This window comes from Bos grunniens, chromosome 14 (assembly GCF_055505025.1).
Source record: "Bos grunniens cultivar Pamir isolate PY7600 chromosome 14, Bosgru_T2T1.0, whole genome shotgun sequence".
In the NCBI taxonomy this organism is placed as follows: domain Eukaryota; kingdom Metazoa; phylum Chordata; class Mammalia; order Artiodactyla; family Bovidae; genus Bos; species Bos grunniens.
The window spans coordinates 17,287,785-17,309,787 of record NC_141178.1 but is presented as its reverse complement, the minus strand read 5'-3'; the positions used below and the strand labels follow the sequence as shown (position 1 = coordinate 17,309,787).

Sequence of the window (22,003 nt, the reverse complement as noted above, 5' to 3'; positions counted from 1 at the left end):
CTGTCAAAAATACTAAAAATATAACTTCAAGGCAATTTACTTAATTCTACATTATGAGAAGAATTTTTTTGAGCAACAACAAAAAACATTTCTCCCAAATTAAAATTTACAATCCAAAATATACTGTCTTCGTTTTAAAGATTACTTAACAATCCATATCCTAACCAACCAACTAAAAATGGTGAAAGAAGAGTGTGTGTGTTTGCTGGTATATTTTAATCAGGAAAGAAAACTATCTCCCCAATTTAAATATGAGTTTCCAGAGAACAGAATTGTGACTGTCCTTCCCAAAAACTACAATCAAAAGTACATATTTTATGGGTAGAATATAAAATAACTTTTAATACAGGCCAATCTAGTAAAGATAAAATAATTTCTGAAACTGATTAAAACCAGGGAATAGAAAGTTCAGCTTAAACTATCTTATAAATTAAATGACATTTTAAGGTACAGTTGTTTTAAATGATTTTTTATATATCCTCAAAATCATTTAATTCTGTTTTTCTAGTACTAGAAAAGAAATAGTTTTTTTGAGTTTTATATGTTAAAAGCAAATACAGCATGTTCATCTTATTTGCAAAAGTAACTACAGCCTGATTTTAAAAGATTATCATCTTCCTTAATGGTGAACAAAAACAATTAGATGAAATTTTCTAGGAATAAATGAAATTAATAAATTTATTAACATTACAAAATACAAAACAGTGTCTTAACAGTAGCTTGTGTGAAAAACTCTAATTTCCAGCAGCACAAAAGTTCAAGACAAGTAGTAACTAAATAGAAGTTCATTAATAAATACCTGGAAAATACACCATAATTTGTGCTATGTGAAGGATTGTATTAAATTTTAAAAGAGACTTTTTCAAACATGGCATGGAAGTATGAAGGCAAATCACATGGAAGTGACTAAATTTATTCTGTTTATCCTGGACTACTCAGTTTAAAAAAAAAAAAGTTTTGTGGAACATCTACCATATGCAGGGGAGAAAGAAGGTGCAATTAACCTAGTGCTTAAATTTTCATCATTAAGAGGTATGTAGTGCCATTAACTGGAGAAGGCAAGGGCACCCCACTCCAGGCAAGGGTACTCTTGCCTGGAAAATCACATGGACGGAGGAGCCTAGTAGGCTGCAGTCCACGGGGTTGCTAAGAGTTGGACATGACTGAGCGACTTCACTTTTACTTTTCACTTTCATGCACTGGAGAAGAAAATGGCAATCCACTTCAGTGTTCTTGCCTGGAGAATCCCAGGGATGGGGAAGCCTGGTGGGCTGCCATCTATGGGGTTGCACAGAGTCGGACACGACTGAAGCAACTTAGCAGCAGCAGCAGTGCCATTAACTGAAAGTGAATGATGTAGTATCAGGTGGGATGAGGGAAACTACACTGAGTTTTGCTTTAAACATGTTAGGCAACAGTAAAATATCCACTGGGCAATGTTCAAGAGGCGGTTAAAATTTGGAGTTTGGCTCTCAAGAGAAAATAAATGGACACAGAGATAAACACATAGGGTTGGCTGCTAAACACACACACACACACACACACACACACCCACCCACCCACACACACAGTTGGTTAAATCAAATAAACAGAAGAGGACTGGTCACACTATCAAAAACAACATATACTCAAGATACAAAGGAAAGAAACGCATCTGAGGAAGGAAATGAAGATGGTTCAGTAAGGAGAACCAACAGACTATATTGCACTAGTGTCAAGAATTGTGAACTATAATGAATGACGTGGAAGACAGGAGACTCCTGAGTCAGACAAAGGACTATATTACTCATGGCCCAGCAAGCAGCATGAGTATCAACATATATATTTATATAAGTTCCTTTTGCCCTCCAGTTTCACAGAGAAACAACAAAGATGTATCCGGGTAGATGACTTCACATGCAGTGGAATGCATTATAAGAAATGAATCCTGTACCTGAAACTAATTCAACACTGTAAATCAACAGTACTTCAAATAAAAAAAGGAGAAATGAACCCTGTGTTGAGGAACCAAATCTTTTATAATGGGCAGTAAGCAGGCACTCCATTGGCTCCAGAGGGACACTGGATCTATCTCCCAATACTGTTCACTATACAAATATCCTTTAAAAGCTAGTCCAGAATAAAGAGCAGTCATTGTCGCCATTCACAGTATGTACAAAAAAGCAAAAGATATCAGGTGTTATAACTTCTGAGGGCCAAGAGAGATGAAGGTTTCAATGGAAAAGGTATGATCATACATAAATGCCAATGAAACAGAAGATAATAAGTTTTGTCAGGTATATATAGGGTTGATTCCCAGGTGGCTCAATGGTAAAGAATCCGCCTGCCAATGCAAGAGATGCAAGAGACACAGGTTTGACACCTGGGTTGGGAAGATCCCCTAAAGAAGGAAATGGCAACCTGCTCCAGTATTCTTGCCTGGAAAATTCCAAGGACAGAGGAGCCTGTCAGGCAGGCCATAGTCAATGGGGTTGCCAAGAGTCAGACACCACTGAGCACACATGTGCATGCACATATACACACACATGTGTGTGTGCACATACTACACACACACACACATTATTTCATGTCACTTATAAGACTAATAAATGGAAACTTCAGTCCAACAAACTGAGGACATAATACTAATCATATCTGTTTACCAAAGAAAGATACTGGTAGGTATTCTCTCCAATGGGGGGTGGGAGGTGTGTGTGGGTGTGTGTGTTGGTGGGTGTGTGTGTGTCTGGAGAAGAGGAAGAAACAGGGAGAGAAGAGGGTAGATGGTTAACATGTATTATATTAAGAACCTACTATTTATCTGTCAAATATATTCATACCCTTGACCATCTGTCATAATAATCCATTTATTCATTCACTCAATAAAAGATTTTCTAAGAATTTCCTATATGTCAAGAAATTTTAGGTACTGGAGATAAAATGATAAGCAGCCAGTGACTAACTCTGTCCTCGGAGAACTGTCAAATGGTGAAGACAGACAGCATTCAAATCACACAGCTACATAAATACTACTGTCATTAAGTGCTATGAAAGAAATATACAGTGAATTATGAAGATGAATGTAACAGAAATACTTAATCAAACTGGGAAGGCGAGAAGAGAAAAAGCAGCCTTCGGGCTTACTTGAAGATATCGTAGGTGAGCTAAGACCTCAACACTAAGCTGAAATTTGAAGAGGGATAAGTTAAAAGGGTAAGGACCGTTTTAAGAATCCCAGACAGAAAAAAAAAAAAAAGAATAGGCAAAATCATAATCACCACTGAGAAATTTAAAGAAGGCCAAGAGATCTGAAGCACAGAGAAAAAGAGGTACATAGCAAAAAGGCTGCTAACACTGACTCATAAATTGGAATGACTGTCCTGTCAGTTCCCTTTGATCCTAAACTGATAGTATTTTGTAGTCATTTTATATTCCTAAATAGCAGGCACTTGAAAATTTATCTATACATTAGGATCAGATTAACAAAGACTAAGAAAGAACTTTTTAACAAGCAGAACCTGCTATAAATCATAGGCAAAATATAGCATATAAAGAAGAGCTAAAGTTTATATTTAAAAAAAGAAAAGACAAACTGTTGAGAACCTATTTTAAAATATTTTACATACACAACTTATAGTCACCACATACTTCTACTTCTGAAGGAAGTGAAGAAGAATCTAGTCTCTCTATTTATCTATACAAATGTAAGTAACAGAAGTGCCACTGATTCCTGTGAATAGTAGCAATGAATTCAGAAGGTGGGCTGCACTGGACTCCCATAGGAGCTTTTAGCTCCTTCGCTGGAATCAGCGCCAGTCAAATAGAGAAAGTGATCAAGAGGGGAGAAGGAAAAGATAAAATGGAGCTGCTAAGACTTCAAAGACAAAGCACTCCTGTGACATCATGGAAGTGTGGCTCTTTTGATAGTATTTAAGATGAAGTCAGGGCTTTCCAAGTGACTAAGCCATAGAGAATCCAACTGCCAATGCAGGAGACAGAGGATGAATCTCTGGGCTGGGAAGATCCCCTAGACAAATAAATGGCAACCCACTCCAGTATTCTTAACTGGAAAATCCCATGGACAGAGGAGCCTGGCAGGCTACAGTCCATGGGGTCACAAGGAGTTGGACACAACTTCTTGTGACTAAACAACAATAAATATGAACTAAAGAAGGAGATTCTCAAAGTGAAAGTGGAGAGTGAAAAAGTTGGCTTAAAGCTCAACATTCAGAAAATGAAGATCATGGCATCTGGTCCCATCACTTCATGGGAAATGGATGGGGAAACAGTGGAAACAGTGTCAGACTTTATTTTTAGGGGCTCCAAAATCACTGAAGATCGTGACTGCAGCCATGAAATTCAAAGACACTTGCTCCTTGGAAGGAAAGTTATGACCAACCTAGATAGCATATTCAAAAGCAGAGACATTACTTTGCCAACAAAGGTCCGTCTAGTCAAGGCTATGGTTTTTCCTGTGGTCACGTATGGATGTGAGAGTTGGACTGTGAAGAAGGCTGAGTGCTGAAGAATTGATTCTTTTTAACTGTGGTGTTGGAGAAGACTCTTGAGAGTCCCTTGGACTGCAAGGAGATCCAACCAGTCCATTCTGAAGGAGATCAGCCCTGGGATTTCTTTGGAAGGAATGATGCTAAAGCTGAAACTCCAGTACTTTGGCCACCTCATGCGAAGAGTTGACTCATTGGAAAAGACTCTGATGCTGGGAGGGATTGGGGGCAGGAGGAGAAGGGGACAACAAAGCATGAGATGGCTGGATGGCATCACTGACTCGATGGACGTGAGTCTCGGTGAACTCCGGGAGTTGGTGATGGACAGAGAGGCCTGGCGTGCTGCGATTCATGGGGTCGCAAAGAGTGGGACACGACTGAGCGACTGAACTGAACTGAAAGAAGGAGATTCTCAAAGTTAAGAATGTATAAGGCTGGGTGGTACAATGTTTACAATATGGATGTTAAGAATAAAAGACACAATAATAAATAACCTGTGGAATAGACAGTGGAAAAATATTACATTTAGAAGACCCATATTCAGATTCTTTGCTTCAGAAACATTTGGACAATTTCAAGCCTCTTTGGTGGAACAGACAGTGGAAAAATATTATAAAGTAAGAAAACCCATATTCAGAATAAAAGTCTGACTTGTTAAACATTTGGACGATTTCTGAGCCTCAATTTCCTCCTCTGTTAGACAAACTAAATTTGTTGTGCTGAAAACAGTCTTATTTTGTAAACAAATTGAAAAACTTACATGCAAGTGATTTATAAGTTGCAAAATACTGTGTCCATAATAAGTTTTATTAATACTGTTAATACTTCTTTTAGTCAATTATATTTAATCCCATTTAAAAAGTTGTTCATTTTCTCACATTCTGAAGTCACAGTCGAAAAACTCTGCCTCTTTATCCTGAGTGAGCTTCTCTCAAAACTCACTTCCTAATATATTCAATAATATTCACAACACTATCTGGTCCCCAATTTCAATAACCCCTTTCAATTTAGGAGCATATGCACAAAAGCAGTTGTCTTCCACACAGGATACCGTGATAATCAGAAGCCAATCAGAATGATCACCAAATTCCTCTAAAATACACCATCTGCCACATTCCAAAACCTCTCATTCAAATTATATAAATCAATCGAAAAGCACATTAACAACCTCTTTTGGACGGTCTGTCTCTAAAAAAGACAGCAGGGATTACTTGTGCTTCCCTTAATTGTTCATCTAGAAGAGTTCAGAATTCTATCCAGAATCTTTTCCCCCTCCTGAAGCAAACATCAGTAATGACTCATGGGTGCTCCAGCCTCAAAAACCAAAGAAAAGCAAATACAATCATCACTTACTTGCTCATTCATTCAGTAAATATTCGTTGATAGCCTACTATTTGTGGGATATTGTTCTAGACACTAGGAATACATCTGTGATCAAGAAAGACAAAAAATTCCAGCCATAATAAAACATTAAATTCTAATAGCAGGAAAAAAAAAAAGCTCAACAAGACAAATCAGTAATATATATATTATGACAGAGTGTGATAAGAAAAACTTTAGAATAGTAAGAAAACAAAATGTGTTAGTGTGAATGTGTGTTTAGTCGCTAAGTCCTGTGAGACTCTTTTGCAACCCTATGGACTACAGTCTGCCATGTTCCTCTGTCCATGGGATTTTTCAGGCAAAAATACTGGAGTAGGTTGCCATTTCCTTCTCCAGGGGATCTCCCTGAACCAGGAATCGAACCCGCATCCCCTGCATTGGCAGGCGAATTCTTTACCTCTGAGTATGCACAAATATGCAAACAAGAGAGAAAAAAGTTTTTATATACAGTGGCTAGGAAAGAACTTGCTGAAAGGGTTATATTTCAATAAACTTGTAAAGGATTGTTAATAAATTATTTCTTCATTTAAAATTTATTTACAACTTGTTTATACCATCAGTCATATATACACACACAGATAAACACACACCCTCTAAACTTTTTTACAGGAATGTGAGATTAATATTATTTTAGAAATAGCTTTTAAAAATAATACTTATGAGCTCTCTCATAACCATATCATAACTACCATATCATAAATACCTAAGCCATGAATGTGGGTGGCAGTTCCCAAGATGGATGGAAAATTTAAATTTAAAAATACCCTAAATAACGTATGTGAATGTAGTTTAACTAAAAACACATTTTAGGATTAAAACACACCCAAGGAATATTTTCAAAGAACCAAATGCATGATCATATTAAAATTTTACATGCAAATCCATAAACATATCACTAAATGTAACACTTACATTGAACATTAGATGAATCTCCTTAAAAGAAGAAAAAATAAAAAAGTTTATCTTAGAAATATCATATGTATAATTTTTACAGTACTTTACTTTTATATAAAGGTTCAAAATGCAAATATATATATTGAGATCCTGAATATGCATTTAGATTACAAAAAATAATACAAATACTGTTATTAGAAAGATCAGAGTATTATCTAAATATGCTTGATTCGGTTCATTCTAGTGGTACACATGGCAAAACAAAAAAATGAAGAGTCCCTATCCTATGTAGGAACATACAGTAGGGACTTCCATGGTGGTGTGGTGGTTAAGAATCTACCTTGCAATGCAGGAGACACAGCTTCAATCCCTGGTTGGGGAACCAGAGATCTCACATACTATGGAGCCACTAAGCCCATGAGCCACAATGAAAGATCCCATGTGACGCAACAAAGCTCCTGCATGCCTCAACTAAGATCTACATACCCAAATAGATAAATTATTTTTATTTTTATAAACTATTAAAAAAAATGTGCAATAGATTCTAGTAACCTTAGTTCCTTCTTAGGTATCAAAATTCTAACCAGATGGTCTGGTCATTCTAATAACATTTTAATGATTTAATGATATGAAAACAAAACCTACCAAAAACTACTATTTGGACAATTATAAAAAGGAGATTCTCCAATAGCATATTCAAAGAATAATGATTAAATAGGCATTTAAAAAAAGCATGATTTAACCACTAATCATTTTTCCCAATGCAGGGGTAGATGATCCACAAAGGCTAATTCTTGCCCACCTCCTGTTTTGTGAATGAAGTTTTACTGGAACACAGTCACACCATTCATTTACCTATGGCTATCTTTGGTCTTCCCTGGTGGCTCAGTAAAAAGAATCTGCCTGCAGTGCAGGAGACCCAAGTTTAGTCTCCAGGTTGAGAAGATCCCCTGGAGAAGGGAATGGCTACCCACTCCAGTATTCTAGTATTCTTGTCTAGAAAAGCCCACGGACAAAGGAGCCTAGCTCTGCAGTCCTTGGGGCTGCAAAGAGTCAGACAGGACTGAGCAAAGAGTCAGACAGGACTTTCACTTTTTCACGGCTTTTTTTGTGTGCTAAAACAGCAGAATGGAAACAGAGCCCATATGGCCCACAAAGCCCAAAATGTTAGTAAAATGTTTAGTAAAATGTTTACCACCCCCTACCTTAAACTACTGGTAAAGTCTTCAACCCGTAAGGGATGGGTAGTGGCCTCATCCTTACATTTTTTTCCTTAGGGTTCCACACTCATCCTCATCAAGATGAAAATGTCTTTGTGAGGAGTTCTCTTCAAAAGAATGTTGATTCAGGGGTTCTCAGACTCACCTTTCAAATACTAATTTCCAGTTTCTAGTGTGGATGTCATTCAGCTACAAAGGCTACTATATCAAATTCTGCTTTCAAATGGTTTTGCATCCCTGCATATGTGCACTGCTTCAAACATTCAGTCCATATAATCTCTGTCTTCAGTTCAGTTCAGTCACTCAGTCGTGTTCGACTCTCCGCGACCCCATGAATCAGAGCACACCAAGCCTCCCTGTCCATCACCAACTCCCGGAGTTCACCCAATCTCTGTCTAGCTAATTACAAATCTTTTCATGGTTTCTGCTTTGAACTTAGTCAAAGTGAACTTACTTTGAACTCAAGTTTAATACATTTTCTATAAGCTACAGTATTTGTTACATATTATTAATTGAGTTCTACTCTTAACGCAGCTATCTGAAATCACCTCACTGGCCAATTAATTCTAAAGAAGAAATTCAGACCACTGATCCTTTAAGAATATCTATCTAGCTATTTTATCTCCAGCATCATTGTCTTGGCTTTACTAACGACATAGTGACTAACTGAACTCACTGCTGACGTCAGGCTCTCCTTACCAACCTCTTTATCCCCAGGCTTCACTGATCCTTCTAATATCTCCTCTCATCGTGAGAGGTGTGGATCTGCTATTACGGTAGTGAATAAAATGAAATAGATTCTAGGCAAAGAATTTCTAAAAAAAATTAATTCTAAGAAATAAGAGCCTTACTTCTGTGTGTTTTTCCTTTTTTTACACCATCAATATCTTTTCCCTCTTGTAAATACACAGAACGCTCAAACCCCTATTTTAACATGGCAAACTATGGGTCACAAAGTGCTACTATCCCAAGAAAAATATTTTCTCTTTGCAACGTTTTAAATTTCTTTTACTCCTTTCTATGTATTACATGATATATTTTAAAATTCAGTTGGATTTAGTAGTGGCTGAACCTGAAGTTAACTGTTATACATACAAAGAAATTATCTCTTAATAAAATAGAATAAAATCATTATTGTTTGTAAATACATCATTTATCAAAAATGATACAAAATACTTCATTTGAATTTTCAAAGAGGATAACTGCAGGGTGTATCCCAATGGACACAAATGAAAAAAAGAGGAAGAATGGATGAAAATGAGGGGTGGGGGGGAGGGAAGGTAAGGAAAGGAGAGAAGGAAAGAAAGTGCCTTTTTTAAAAGTCTTGCTGGAAAAGAAAATTCAAAACAAGTGAATAATGGTGTACTTACCGGAACTGTGGCAGTAGTCCATACACTGTGGAACCTGGACTGTGAAGGCTATCAAATCTGGAGCTAAAAGGGATTCTGGCTTTCTGCTCTCATTGAGCCACTTGCTGCTATGAAGGTCTTTAGTGTCAGAAGGACCCTGAAGCAATGGAATCAACTTCTCTTTTCCACTGTCACCTGAACAGACAGATGTATGAAAAAGAAGGTTATCAAAAAAAATATATAGGAGTAGCCTGGGGATGCTTGATTTTAAAGTATACTAACAATATAAAATTTCTATTTACACTTGGTAATTTTAGTTGTACATTTAGTTATATTCTAAAAAGTATGACTGATAAATTAAATGCACTTTTAACTCTTAAAATGTTTTAGTATTTACTTGATGAAGGTAGAACACATTCAGAAAAGCTTATAAAATAAAACAACATGAACACACTGTATTGTAAATATTCGAGGGAATCTGTACCTCTTTAAACTTATCTAGACATTTAATCCACATTGGAAAAAATTAAATAACAAATAGTTTAAGGAAAATACTATGAAATAAAGTATTGGAAGGAAGGCAAAGTCAATTACAACCTTAAGTTGAAAAACAGCTGCGGTTTCTGTTTAATTTCATATACTAGCAACATTTTAATTTAATTTTTAAGTGTCATATACATCTATACCTCCTATTCTACCCCAAAAAGTATAAGAATAAACTTTTCTTTAATTTTTCTTCCCTCATAACCATTCTTAAAACCATGCAATATATTTTTTTAAGTAAAAATTAATTTATTAATGTCAAGAAGTATCATCCTGGCACAATTAACAATTTTTTTCAAGTAAAATAAAAAAATTTAAAACCTCTGATTCATAGGAACAATGAGTAAATTCTTGTTTCAGTAACGCTCCTTGTAAAACGCAAGGCCAATTCTCCTATACAGGCAATAAAGTTTTACACGGTCCAGCTGCACATACCTGGGGCTTTGGCACAAATTTTTATTGATCCCACGGTCCCAGAGGCACATTTGACCAATGATGTGCTGCAGTACTTCAATTCAACATTCTGGATTGAGCCCTCAAGAGTTGGCAGGGGATTCTTAGATTTCACACCTAATAAAAGAAAACTGCAAATGTACTAGCCGATTGAATTTAAATAATTTTTATACTCCTTCACCGAGGCATTTAAACTTAATTATACTTTAATTATCTACCTCAGATGTTCTTACAGTATTTGTGTCAGGCTTCACAGTTTAGTGTTTAGGAGGTAAAATGATGCAATTTTAAAACAAACAGGTTGAACTCTTAAAACTATACTTATGCAAATTTTAAACAAATAAGTTGTTTAAAAATATGGATACTAAAAAAAGAATCACATTTGGTTTTAGAATATAGAGTAAGATTTTCAATTTGAAACAAATTTAACTTATAAACTGACTTTCACTTATGCAGAGACATTAATTTTAGCATGAAACTACCTGTATAAACAGACTCCTCAAAATACCTTGGTCAGGTAGGATGCAAAGAGAGAAACAAGATAGCTCAAAACAGCTCCTAAGTTAAAATACAATAGCTTATAAGCAAAATCGATATGCCAACTGTAGCTAAAAGAAACTAAAGGGATTCTATATCAATTAATAAAAAAAAGTGAGCATTATCTTTTCTACTGTATGCTACTTGCTGAAGGACATAAAGCATAGAAGCAAACAATTACCAAGACATAACTGGTAGGGAATATGTAATTCAAAGAGGAGAAACTCATTTTGGCCCTGAAGCCTAGGTAAGAATTCAAAAGGCAGAGAAACCTTAAGAACATTACACTAACATTATTGTAAACAACAAAAAATGATGATAATGTGAAGAACTCTAATCCATTAACATATGCCAAAGGACTGTATGTTATCCACACATTTTATTCTATCCTCAAAACAGGGTGGTAATAAAAATGCCATTGTTCTCTCATTTTTACAAATTGGGATACACTGGATTAGAGGAGTTCAGTAATTTTCTCTCTGCACAGTCCTACAGCAGAGGAAGAACTGAGGTGTTTAACACAATTTGATCTTAACACAGAAAACTTCATCACTCATTTCACCAATACTCATGAAAAGAGGCTTTCTTTTCCCCATTCCACATTCCAATCAAATATGTATCATCCTTCACATGTGAAACTTCATGAAGGAGAACTAAGTATGAAGAATTAAGAAAACTATGAACTTTTATGACAGATATATTAAACATTATACCAAAATCTTTGATTTCAAACTCCCATGTGTTCAAGAAGCCTATAGAGTCTTTGTGAAATGTGGCCCAGGAAGCCTGCAAATTCACTAAAACACTACATGGTTATGCACTAGTTAAAGGACATCATCTTGAGAAACATCTCTCATATACTAATCTTTGCTTCAGAAGAAACTCTAAATTTGCTCATTTCTATTTGACTGTTACAAGAACATGTAACAATTTGGTTGCTATTTCCCAATATTCACCACTTGAACCTATTATCCTCATAGCAGGAGTCTAAATGCTATGTACTTACATCTTTTCTATGATTTTATCAGCTTTTATCAAATTCTCAAAATCTATGAACCAACAAACTAAGAAGTTGTATTTCAGAAAGTTAAACGATGCCTACAATATGACATAAACAGAGCAGTAACAGTAATAATAGTAATAGCAGTAGTAGCAGTAGTGCTAATTACAGCACCTAACATTCATTGAGCACTTAAAGTGCCATGCACTACATCTAATTTGCTATCTTTATTCATATCAAAAGACAGAAAAAAAGACGTAGCTATTACTATTCTATCTCATATTCAGGAAAACCAAAGTTTAGAGAAGTAAGGATTTTGCCCACGCTCAAGTCAGAAAGTGAGGAGGCTTGGATCACTTCTCTCCTCATAAGAAAGGAAGCTGAGCTACCTCAGTGTATTTAACATCTACTGTGGATGCACAAGTTATAATCAGTGATAATTTACCCTGTTCCAATCATTATGTTAAGTGATGAGAGGGATACAAAATGGAATAATACCTTATTCTAATTCAAACACCCAGAGTCAGACTCTTATTCTACACCAGTTTTTTGGGAAAAAAAAATTGAAGAATCTAGATAATAATCAGGAGGCAAGAGCAAATGAAAGATTCTCTCAAGGGCGAGAACTGAAATAGTTCAGTTGGCTGCAAAACTAAAAATAGACAAACATGGCTTTTTTAAAAATTACTTTATAAACTGCTTCTTTTACAAAGTTTACACGAAGTTTAGGGCTCTACCTTGAATCTCAAACGAAAGGTCTAAGTCTTTGTTAGTATCTATTCTGTGCTGTATATATTGATAAGATTCTGAAGAGTATTATCAGAAGAGCTGTAATGTATAGCACAGGGAATCATACTCAATATTATAATAATCTATTATTAGATTATTACAATAATCTAATAATCTATATTATAATAATAGAAAATAATATATATTTATCTGCATCACTGTGCTATATACCTGAAACACTGAAACAACACTGTAAATCAACTATATTTCAATAAAAAATAATTTGAAATCTCTTCTGATAAGAATGACATACATGTATAAAGCATCTTATTTTAGATTATAACTATCAAGAATTTATTTTGCTTTTTAATTATCATTAAATTTCTCAGATATTTTTAAATGTTTTATAAACTAAAACATCCCGTATAGTTTCTCCGTAAGAAATTTTTTTCCTAAAGTAATTTTCTTTTAATTGCTCAACCTCAGATTTTTTAAAAGATAATTATAGTCATCTCTTGATACACTTCAACAATGGAGAAAAGCTGCTAATAAAAAATAACCTTAGTAATATAATTTCTGAACCTTAAGTGATACGATGTTCAACATGGTTCATCAGTTGTGACAAATATACCACCCTGGTGAGGGATGTCAATATTGGGGGAAGCTATGTAAACTGATACGGAGGCAGAAGCTGTATTGAAAACTTTAGACTTCCCCTTCAATTTTGCTGTGAACCTAAAATTGCTCTAAACAAGAAACAGTATTCATAAAAATAATTTAAAAATAAACTTGGCTTATTTCCACTCTACCATCAAACCAAAATTTGTAAAATACCCCAAACACACGCACTAGGAAGAGATAAAGGAAGAGTCTTGGCAATGAACAACTCAGGGCACCCCTCACATTGTTTTCAAGCTACATGAATGCTGCTTCCTAAAATTGTGAAAGGAAATCGTCCTGTTAGGAACACGAAATGGTGAAACAAAAAGGCCAAAAACTCTGAAACTGAAAAATCAAGGCTTCAGATATAGGTAGTATTATGTATTTAGTAGTTATGTGGCTTAAGGCAAGCCACTATTAATTATTGTTTCACGTGGAGGCCAAAGACTGCAGTTATTGTTCAAGGTATTTAACTCTGAGAAATCTGAATTTTATACGGAACTTAATTAAAGGGAAGAGGTGCAAAATTTTGGAAAGTTGTATAGTCATCTGATATGAGTCAACAGAACAATTACAGACAGTGACAGTATCTTATATTTGACATAATGACTTCACAAAGCAGTGTCGTATGCATTTACTCAAATATTGCTATCAAAATCTACTAGAGGAAGGGAAGAAGGAATCCTTAAGGTACTGCAATTGAAATACAATTTCACATGGTATATACTATCAATAGAATAACCTAAAAATACTGAATTTTCATAATACAATTTAGTATAAAATAATACAGTTATTTCTTGTCCTTTTAGTATTTTTCTGAATGATATTAACTCAACACACAATCTCAGTCCTGTGGTACACCATTAATTCAGATTCTCTTCCCATCATCTTTCCCTTTTTTAAATTAATTTAATTATTTTAATTGCAGGCTAATTACTTTACAATATTGTAGTGCTTTCTGCCATACATTGACATGAATCAGCCACGGTATACATGTGTCCCCCCATCCTGAAACTCTCTCCCACCTCCCTCCCCATCCCATCCCTCAAGGTAATCCCAGTGCACCGGCCCTGAGTGCTCTGTCTCATGCATCAAACCTGAACTGGTGATCTATTTCACATATGCTAATATACCTGTTTCAAAGCTATTCTCTCAAATCATCCCACCCTCACCTTCTACAGAGTCCAAAAGTCTGTTCTTTATCTCTGTGTCTCTTTTTGCTGTCTTGCATATAGAGTTATCGTTACCATCTTTCTAAATTCTCTATACATGCGTTAATATGTTGTATTGGTGTTTTTCTTTCTGACTTACTTCACTATGTGTAATAGGTTCCAGTTTCATCCACCTCATTAGAACTGATTCAAATGAGTTCTTTTTAATTGCTGAGCAATATTCCATTGTGTATATATACCACAGCATTCTTACCGATTCATCTGCCGATGGGCATTTAGGTTGTTTCCGTGTCCTAGCTATTGTAAACAGTGCTGCGATGAACACGGGTACACGTCTCTTTCAATTCTGGTTTCCTCAGTGTGTGTGCCCAGCAGTGGGATTGCTGGGTCATATGGCAGTACTATTTCCAGTTTTTTAAAAAATCTCCACACTGTTCTCCATAGGGCTGTACTAGTTTGCATTCCCACCAACAGTGTAAGAGGGTTCCTTACCACCACACCCTATCTAGCATTTATTGTAGACTTTTTGATAGCAGCCATTATGACCAGCGTGAGATGGTACCTCATTGTACTTTTGATTTGCATTTCTCTGACAATGAGTGATGTTGACCATCTTTTCATGTCTTTGTCAGCCAACTGTATGTCTTCTTAGAAGAAATGTCTGTTTAGTTTTTTGGCCCATTTTTTGATTAGGTCGTTTATTTTTCTGGTATTGAGATGCATGAGCTGCTTGTATATTTTTGAGATTCTTTGTCAGTTGCTTCGTTTGCTATTTTCGCCCATTCTGAAGGCTGTCATTTCACCTTGCTTATAGTTTCCTTCATTGTGCAAAAGCTTTTAAGTTGAATTAGGTCCCATTTGTTTATTTTTGCTTTTATTTCCATTACTCTGGGAGGTAGGTCATAGAAGATCCTGCTGTTATTTATGTCAGAGAGTGTTTTGCCTGTGTTTTCCTCTAGAATTTTTATAGTTCCTGGTATTATGTTTAGACCTTTAATCCATTTTGAGTTTATTTTTGTGTATGGTGTTAGAAAGTGTTCTAGTTTCATTCTTTTACAAGTGGTTGACCAGTTTTCCGAGCACCACTTGTTAAAGAGATTGTCTTTTCTCCATTGTATATTCTTGCCTCCTTTGTCAAAGATACGCTATCCAAAGGTGCGTGGATTTATCTGAGCTTTCTATCTTGTTCCACTGATCTATATTTCTGTCTTTGTGCCAGTACCAAACTGTCTTGATGACTGTAGCTTTGTACTATAGTCTGAAGTCAGGCAGGTTGACTCCTCCAGTTCCATTCTTCTTTCTCAAGATTACTTTGGCTATTCGAAGATTTTTGTATTTCCATACAAATTGTGAACTTATTTGTTCTAGTTCTGTGAAAAATACCATTGGTAGCTTGATAGGGATTGCATGGAATCTATAGATTGCTTTGGGTAGACAGTACACTCATTTTCACTATACTGATTCTTCTGATCCACGAACATGGTGTATTTCTCCATCTATTTGTATCATCTTTGATTTCCTTTATCAATGCTTTATAGTTGTCTATATACAGGTCTTTCTTTCTTTAGGTAGATTTATTTCTAAGTATTGGAGAAGGAAATGGCAACCCACCCCAGTGTTCTTGCCTGGAGAACCCAGGGACAGCAGAGCCTGGTGAGCTGCTGTCTATGGGGTCGCACAGAGTCAGACACGACTGAAGCGACTTAGCAGCAGCAGCAGCAGCAACAGCATTCCTAAGTATTTTACTCTTTTCATTGCAATGATGAATTGTTTCCTTAATTTCTCTGTTTTTTCATTGTTAGTGTATAGGAATGCAAGGGATTTCTGTGTGTTAATTTTATACCCTGCAACTTGACTATATTCATTGATTAGCTCCAGTAATTTTCTGGTAGTGTCATTAGGGTTTTCTATGTAGAGGATCATGTCATCTGCAAACAGTGAGAGTTTTGCCTCTTTTCCAATTTGGATTGATTTTATTTCTTTTTCTTCTCTGCTTGCCGTGGATAAAACTTCCAAAACTATGTTGAATAGTAGTGCCCACCATCTTTTTTATCCAACATAATTCTCCTAACCTCACAGACATGTTAACCCCTCAGTGTTCAGTATGATCATTCAGATAAATTAAAACACAAACTAATGAGAATAACCTGTATATCTGAATGGAAGTAAAACATTAAGGATCAAGTGATACATAAGTTTATTTCTGTTTCTGCCTTAATTTTTAGGGTCCAATACCAACAAAGAAATGAAAATGGAAAGATAAGAGCTAAAAGTGAAACTCTCAAAGAGGCAAGCAGTGTCATCAAAATTTCAGAAGATCGATAATGATGAACAAGTAGCAACAGGATGACTTACAGAAAAGTGCTTGTGAGTTACCATATTAAGAAGCAAGTTGATTGGCAATAAGCCCAGGAAAGGTAAGAATTAAAGAAGCCAGGTAGTTCCGAGGGCAGGAATGCAGATGAGGCCAAAAAGATGAGCAGTGACTGAAAGTCTATCTAATGACCACAGATCCTTTGCCTTAATCCATGCAGCAATGCAAGTATCCCACTCACATCCCAACAATGGAGAAGTTGAACCAGAAGAACAATGAACTAAGGGACACTAAAAAGGAAAGGGGTGCATACTAAAAATGGGAGACTATCTAAAAATGAATATAAAGTAGATGTAATGAATAATGAAATCTTTTCTTTTACTCTCTAAGAACCGTGAATACTAGAGTTAAAACCTGCAGCAAGGAAATGGAAGGATTTCTATGAAAACTGGCCACTCCAAGAAAAGTGAACCACAGATACTGATAACTCATTACCCCCTCACCTCCGAAAACATGAATAAGTGTCCAATACTCCTAAAATGACACCTGCCATTCAGTAAGCTTCAACCTTACAAACAGGTTTCCAATTTATTTTCCAATTTTTAGCTATATAAAATTTATTCTACAATATGAGGGATCACCAGAAACTAGGCATAAATCACTAAAATGAAAAGTAGAGATAAAAAAACAACAGAAAAGGAACTTCAGGTAAATAGATACTGGGATCAGAAAACGTAGGTAATAATAATTATACTATTATTTTATATTTATCATGATAAATATATTAAGTTATTAACCCCAAGGATAAAATTACATAACAAAAACATTTAATGACAGTATATTTCATATATACATGCCCATAACATATTAACACTGAATATATACTTAAGCAAAACCTGTGATATAATTAGATGACTTAGGAGAACAGAAGAACAGAGCCTATAGTAAGTACTGCCCATAAAAGCTAAATCCTCTTGATAGGCTGGATAATACCATCCCACCATCACTCAAGAAGCCCGAATCCTAATCCCAGGATCTGAGAATATGCTATCTTACATGACAAAGGAATATTAAGGTAAAAAAAAAAGAATTAAAATTACTAATAACCTACTTTGAAATATGGAGAGTATCCCACATTATCCAGGTGGAACACATGTAAACATCAGAGTTTTTAAAAATATTATTAAAAGAAGGCAGCAGAAGATAGGAGTCAGAGAAAGACATGTCATGACAGAAGCACTACCAGAGAAATGCATTTTGCTGGCTTTGAAAATGGGGCATGAGGACTAGACCAAGGAATGCTGGCGGCCTAAATAAGGTGCAAAAAGCAAGGAAATGGATTCTCTCCTAGAGGCTTCATAGAACACAACTCTACTGACACCTTGATTTTAGTACAAGAACATTTTAGACTTTAAACTACAGAACTGTAATAAAACAGTAAACTTATGCTATTTTAAGGCATTAGGGTTATTGTAATAGATAGCATGTATAGATAGTATTATAAAATCTAACTAAACATGAAAAGATAAGAAAACTTCAATATAAGCATTTTATTTAGAAATTTAGAGGTAAATAACTAAGAATCACCCATTCCAGTCCATTTTAGTTTGCTGATTCCTAGAATTTGCCTTGATATCAATAACTTCAGATATGCAGATGACACCACCCTTATGGCAGAAAGTGAAGAGGAACTAAAAAGCCTCTTGATGAAAGTGAAAGAGGAGAGGGAAAAGTTGGCTTAAAGCTCAACATTCAGAAAACTAAGATCATGGCATCTGGTCCTATCACTTCAGGGAAGTAGATGGGGAAAAAGTGGAAACAGTGTCAGGCTTTATTTTTTTGGCTCCAAAATCACTGCAGATGGTGACTGAAGCCATGAAATTAAAAGACACTTACTCCTTGGAAGGAAAGTTATGATCAACCTAGATAACATATTCAAAAGGAGAAACATTACTTTGCCAACAAAGGTCCATCTAGTCAAGGCTATGGTTTTTCCAGTGGTCATGTATGGATGTGAGAGTTGGACTGTGAAGAAAGCTGAGTGCCAAAGAATTGATGCTTTTGAACTGTGGTGTTGGAGAAGACTCTTGAGAGTCCCTTGGACTGCAAGGAGATCCAACCAGTCCATCCTAAAGGAGATCAGTCCTGGGTGTTCACTAGAAGGACTGATACTGAAGCTGAAACTCCAATACTTTGGCCACCTCATGCGAAGAGTTGACTCACTGGAAAAGACTCTGATCCTCGGAGGGATTGGGGGCAGGAGGAGAAGGGGATGACAGAGGATGAGATGGCTGGATGGCATCACCGACTCGATGGACATGAGTTTGGGTAAACTCCGGGAGTTGGTGGTGGACAGGGAGGCCTGGCATGCTGCGATTCATGCGGTCGCAAAGAGTCGGACATGACTGAGCAACTGAACTGAACTGAACTAAGAATAAGCCACAAATGATTGCCTCTAAAAAAACAGTGGAGATTGTAAGGACCCACAGAACTGCACTTTTTGTTACAGGCTTTAAAAACTGATAATTTAATAAAATAAAACAAAAGGTCACTCAAACAGGCTGGACTCATTCCAGACACACAAAAATAAAAAGAATCACAAGATAATGAACAAACAGTAAAAGTTTCTGTAGAGGAAAAAGGCAAATTCTTTTAAAACACACACTGAAAGAATTGTCATCTTAGCAAAGTTATTAGAGCACATTCTATAGTAGCGAAGAGCTTCTAAATGGTTGATAGTGTAATAAAAACTAAGCATTATCATTTCAGGGGAAGAATAAAAGGAGAAAGCAAGATAAGAGGGAGATTTATTACATGAGAGGAAAGTGGAAGTCTCAACAAGAGTGCGCAAGCAAGGACAAACAGGTATACCAAGAAAGCTAGCTAGTTCTTGGTAATTTGGGATTCTGGGTTTACATTTCTAAAGGCTTTCTTTTTAAAAAAACATTGCCAGAGTTAAGGGTATATGCCAAAGCAAATATTAATATTTGTGTTTACTATTAAATACCCAGAGATGTAACCAGTCTACCCAGGATCACATTTTAAGTAAACTTGTTAGTTTGATGGTTCCTAGACCATGAAGAAATTAAGATCTGAGTGCTGACAGGACTGTGGTTACAAATTCACAGGGAAAACACCCACCGTCTTCCACATTAAGGCCAAAACAAAGAAGTTTCTTTGTTAAAACGAGAGTGGGACAGATTTTTAAAACAGTCCATCTTTCTCCTAGTCTTTAGAAGTTATGAGCTCAGGAAAATGGAAATCACTTCCCAATTCCTCCTTTTTGGTCTCCACCCCTTTCTGGTGATTAAAGGCCAAGCCCACTGGTAACTGAGTTGCCAAAGCCCATTAGGATAGTCAAAGCATGAATACCTGTTTCCCACTCTAGTTTTCCATTCCTCCTTGTTAGGGGATTTTTTTCCTTTCTTTCTCACAGGTTCAGCAGTTCACTTACTAATAAGAGTTGTATGTGTTATACATTTTCCAGCATGGGTGTTCAAAAAGGAAAGGATTTCAGGTAATTATCATACCGTGCTACCAGGCACAGAAGTCACATCACGCTATGCCTTATGTTTCTTAAGTAAATATACACCATAATTGAACATTTTCCTCCCTAGGATTACACCCACGCTAGATGAGGAAGCAACAAGTAGTTTTTGAGGTTAAACACTAGAGGTTATGCAGAGATACAAAGTACATTATAAATCCCAAAATGTACTAGTTTAACAATTTTGTTTCCATAATTACAAAGTGGGTATAATTCACTAGCTACCTTACAGAATAGTCTTTGCAGAAATTATAGCAGAGTATCTGGCATGTTAGGATTCAATAAATGTTAGCCTGTATATTCTCACTGTTACTATCACTACCAACAATACAAGCTTATGGGGGAAGCTCAGTTTATACATAAGGAGTAATAAGGGAGTTTAATAAATCACTACACTTTTATTCTAGTATAAATTCCGCCATCAAATAGCTGTATAATTTTGGATTTAAAGTCTCTATGATTCACTTTCTTCATGTGAAAAAAAAGAACTGCAAGGAGATCCAACCAGTCCGTTCTGAAGATCAGCCCTGGGATTGCTTTGGAAGGAATGATGCTAAAGCTGAAACTCCAGTACTTTGGCCACCTCATACGAAGAGGTGACTCATTGGAAAAGACTCTGATGCTGGGAGGGATTGGGGGCAGGAGGAGAAGGGGACAACAGAGCATGAGATGGCTGGATGGCATCACTGACTCGATGGACGTGAGTCTGGGTGAACTCCGGGATTTGGTGATAGACAGGGAGGCCTGGCGTGCTGGGATTCATGGGGTCACAGAGAGTCGGACACGACTGAGAGACTGAATTGAACTGAACTGAACCTTTCTTTAAGCTTTAAAAGCCAATGATTAGCTGCAGTGTAGGAAATTAAAGATTGTATAACAGGACCTGGAAAGGAAAAGTGGCCTTTGACAGGAACAATATTGTGATATACCATCAGCATTTTTTAAAGGCAAAGAAAAATTACACTAAATGGAACTGTTATGTTTCTGTATATATGATAGAAAAACTATGAACTAGGTAATGTCAGCAACTTTAATGAAAGATGAGAAAAATAAAATTTTCAAAAATACAATTTACAGATTGATATTGCAAGAATAACTTTTGAAACATTTTCTACTTCCCATTAGCCTCTAGAGCTATACTGTCAGATAAAGAACAATAATTATTACTTTTTGAGACAAATAATAAAGTGGTACATTATTATATTTGGTTATTCTATACATAAAAGTTCTTAGTTTGAATAATAAAATAATTTCTGTTATGATCATTCAGTATTATACCCACAAAAGAACTTTAAAAAAAAAAATCTGCTTCTTGGATTAGGTATTTCCTAACACATATGAGATGGAAATACATGAAAATAAATTCTCATTAATAACCACTGGTAGAAATATCTAAAGAAGGACTACTGTGTAAAAGTCATAAAGATTTTTTAATAAAAAATTTTTAATTCTGGAAAAGGATGCTAAATTACTAGCTGGCAAAATAAAAGACATCACAGTGAAGGGCAAAGTGTTAGTCACTCAGTCATGTCCAATTTTCTGAAACCCTATAGACTATAGCCCACCAGGCTCCTCTGTCCATGGAATTCTCCAGGAAAGAATATTGGAGTGGGAAGCCTTTCCCTTCTCCAGGGGATCTTCTTGACCCAGGGATCGAACCCAGATCGTCCTGCATTTCAGGCGGATTTTTTTCACTGTTTTAAGGAAACGTGTGTTTG

The 22,003-nt window shown here is 35.9% G+C and overlaps 1 protein-coding gene across 27 annotated transcripts in view; it reads right to left on the bottom strand.

The window, feature by feature from the left end:
• The window catches only part of VPS13B (vacuolar protein sorting 13 homolog B), an 805,974-nt gene that overhangs the window by 567,486 nt on the left and 216,485 nt on the right, over positions 1–22,003 (bottom strand). For 17 of the 27 annotated variants that reach the window (XM_086336091.1, XM_086336089.1, XM_086336083.1 and 14 more), the window contains 2 exons: positions 10,309–10,443; positions 9,352–9,525 (listed from right to left, as the gene is read on the bottom strand). In XM_086336091.1, the coding sequence (XP_086192217.1) occupies positions 9,352–9,525; positions 10,309–10,443 (309 nt within the window). Of the gene's footprint in view, positions 1–6,779; positions 6,801–9,351; positions 9,526–10,308; positions 10,444–22,003 lie in introns of those variants that run through there. The other 10 variants (XM_086336078.1, XM_086336075.1, XM_086336076.1 and 7 more) reach the window with 1 other exon arrangement.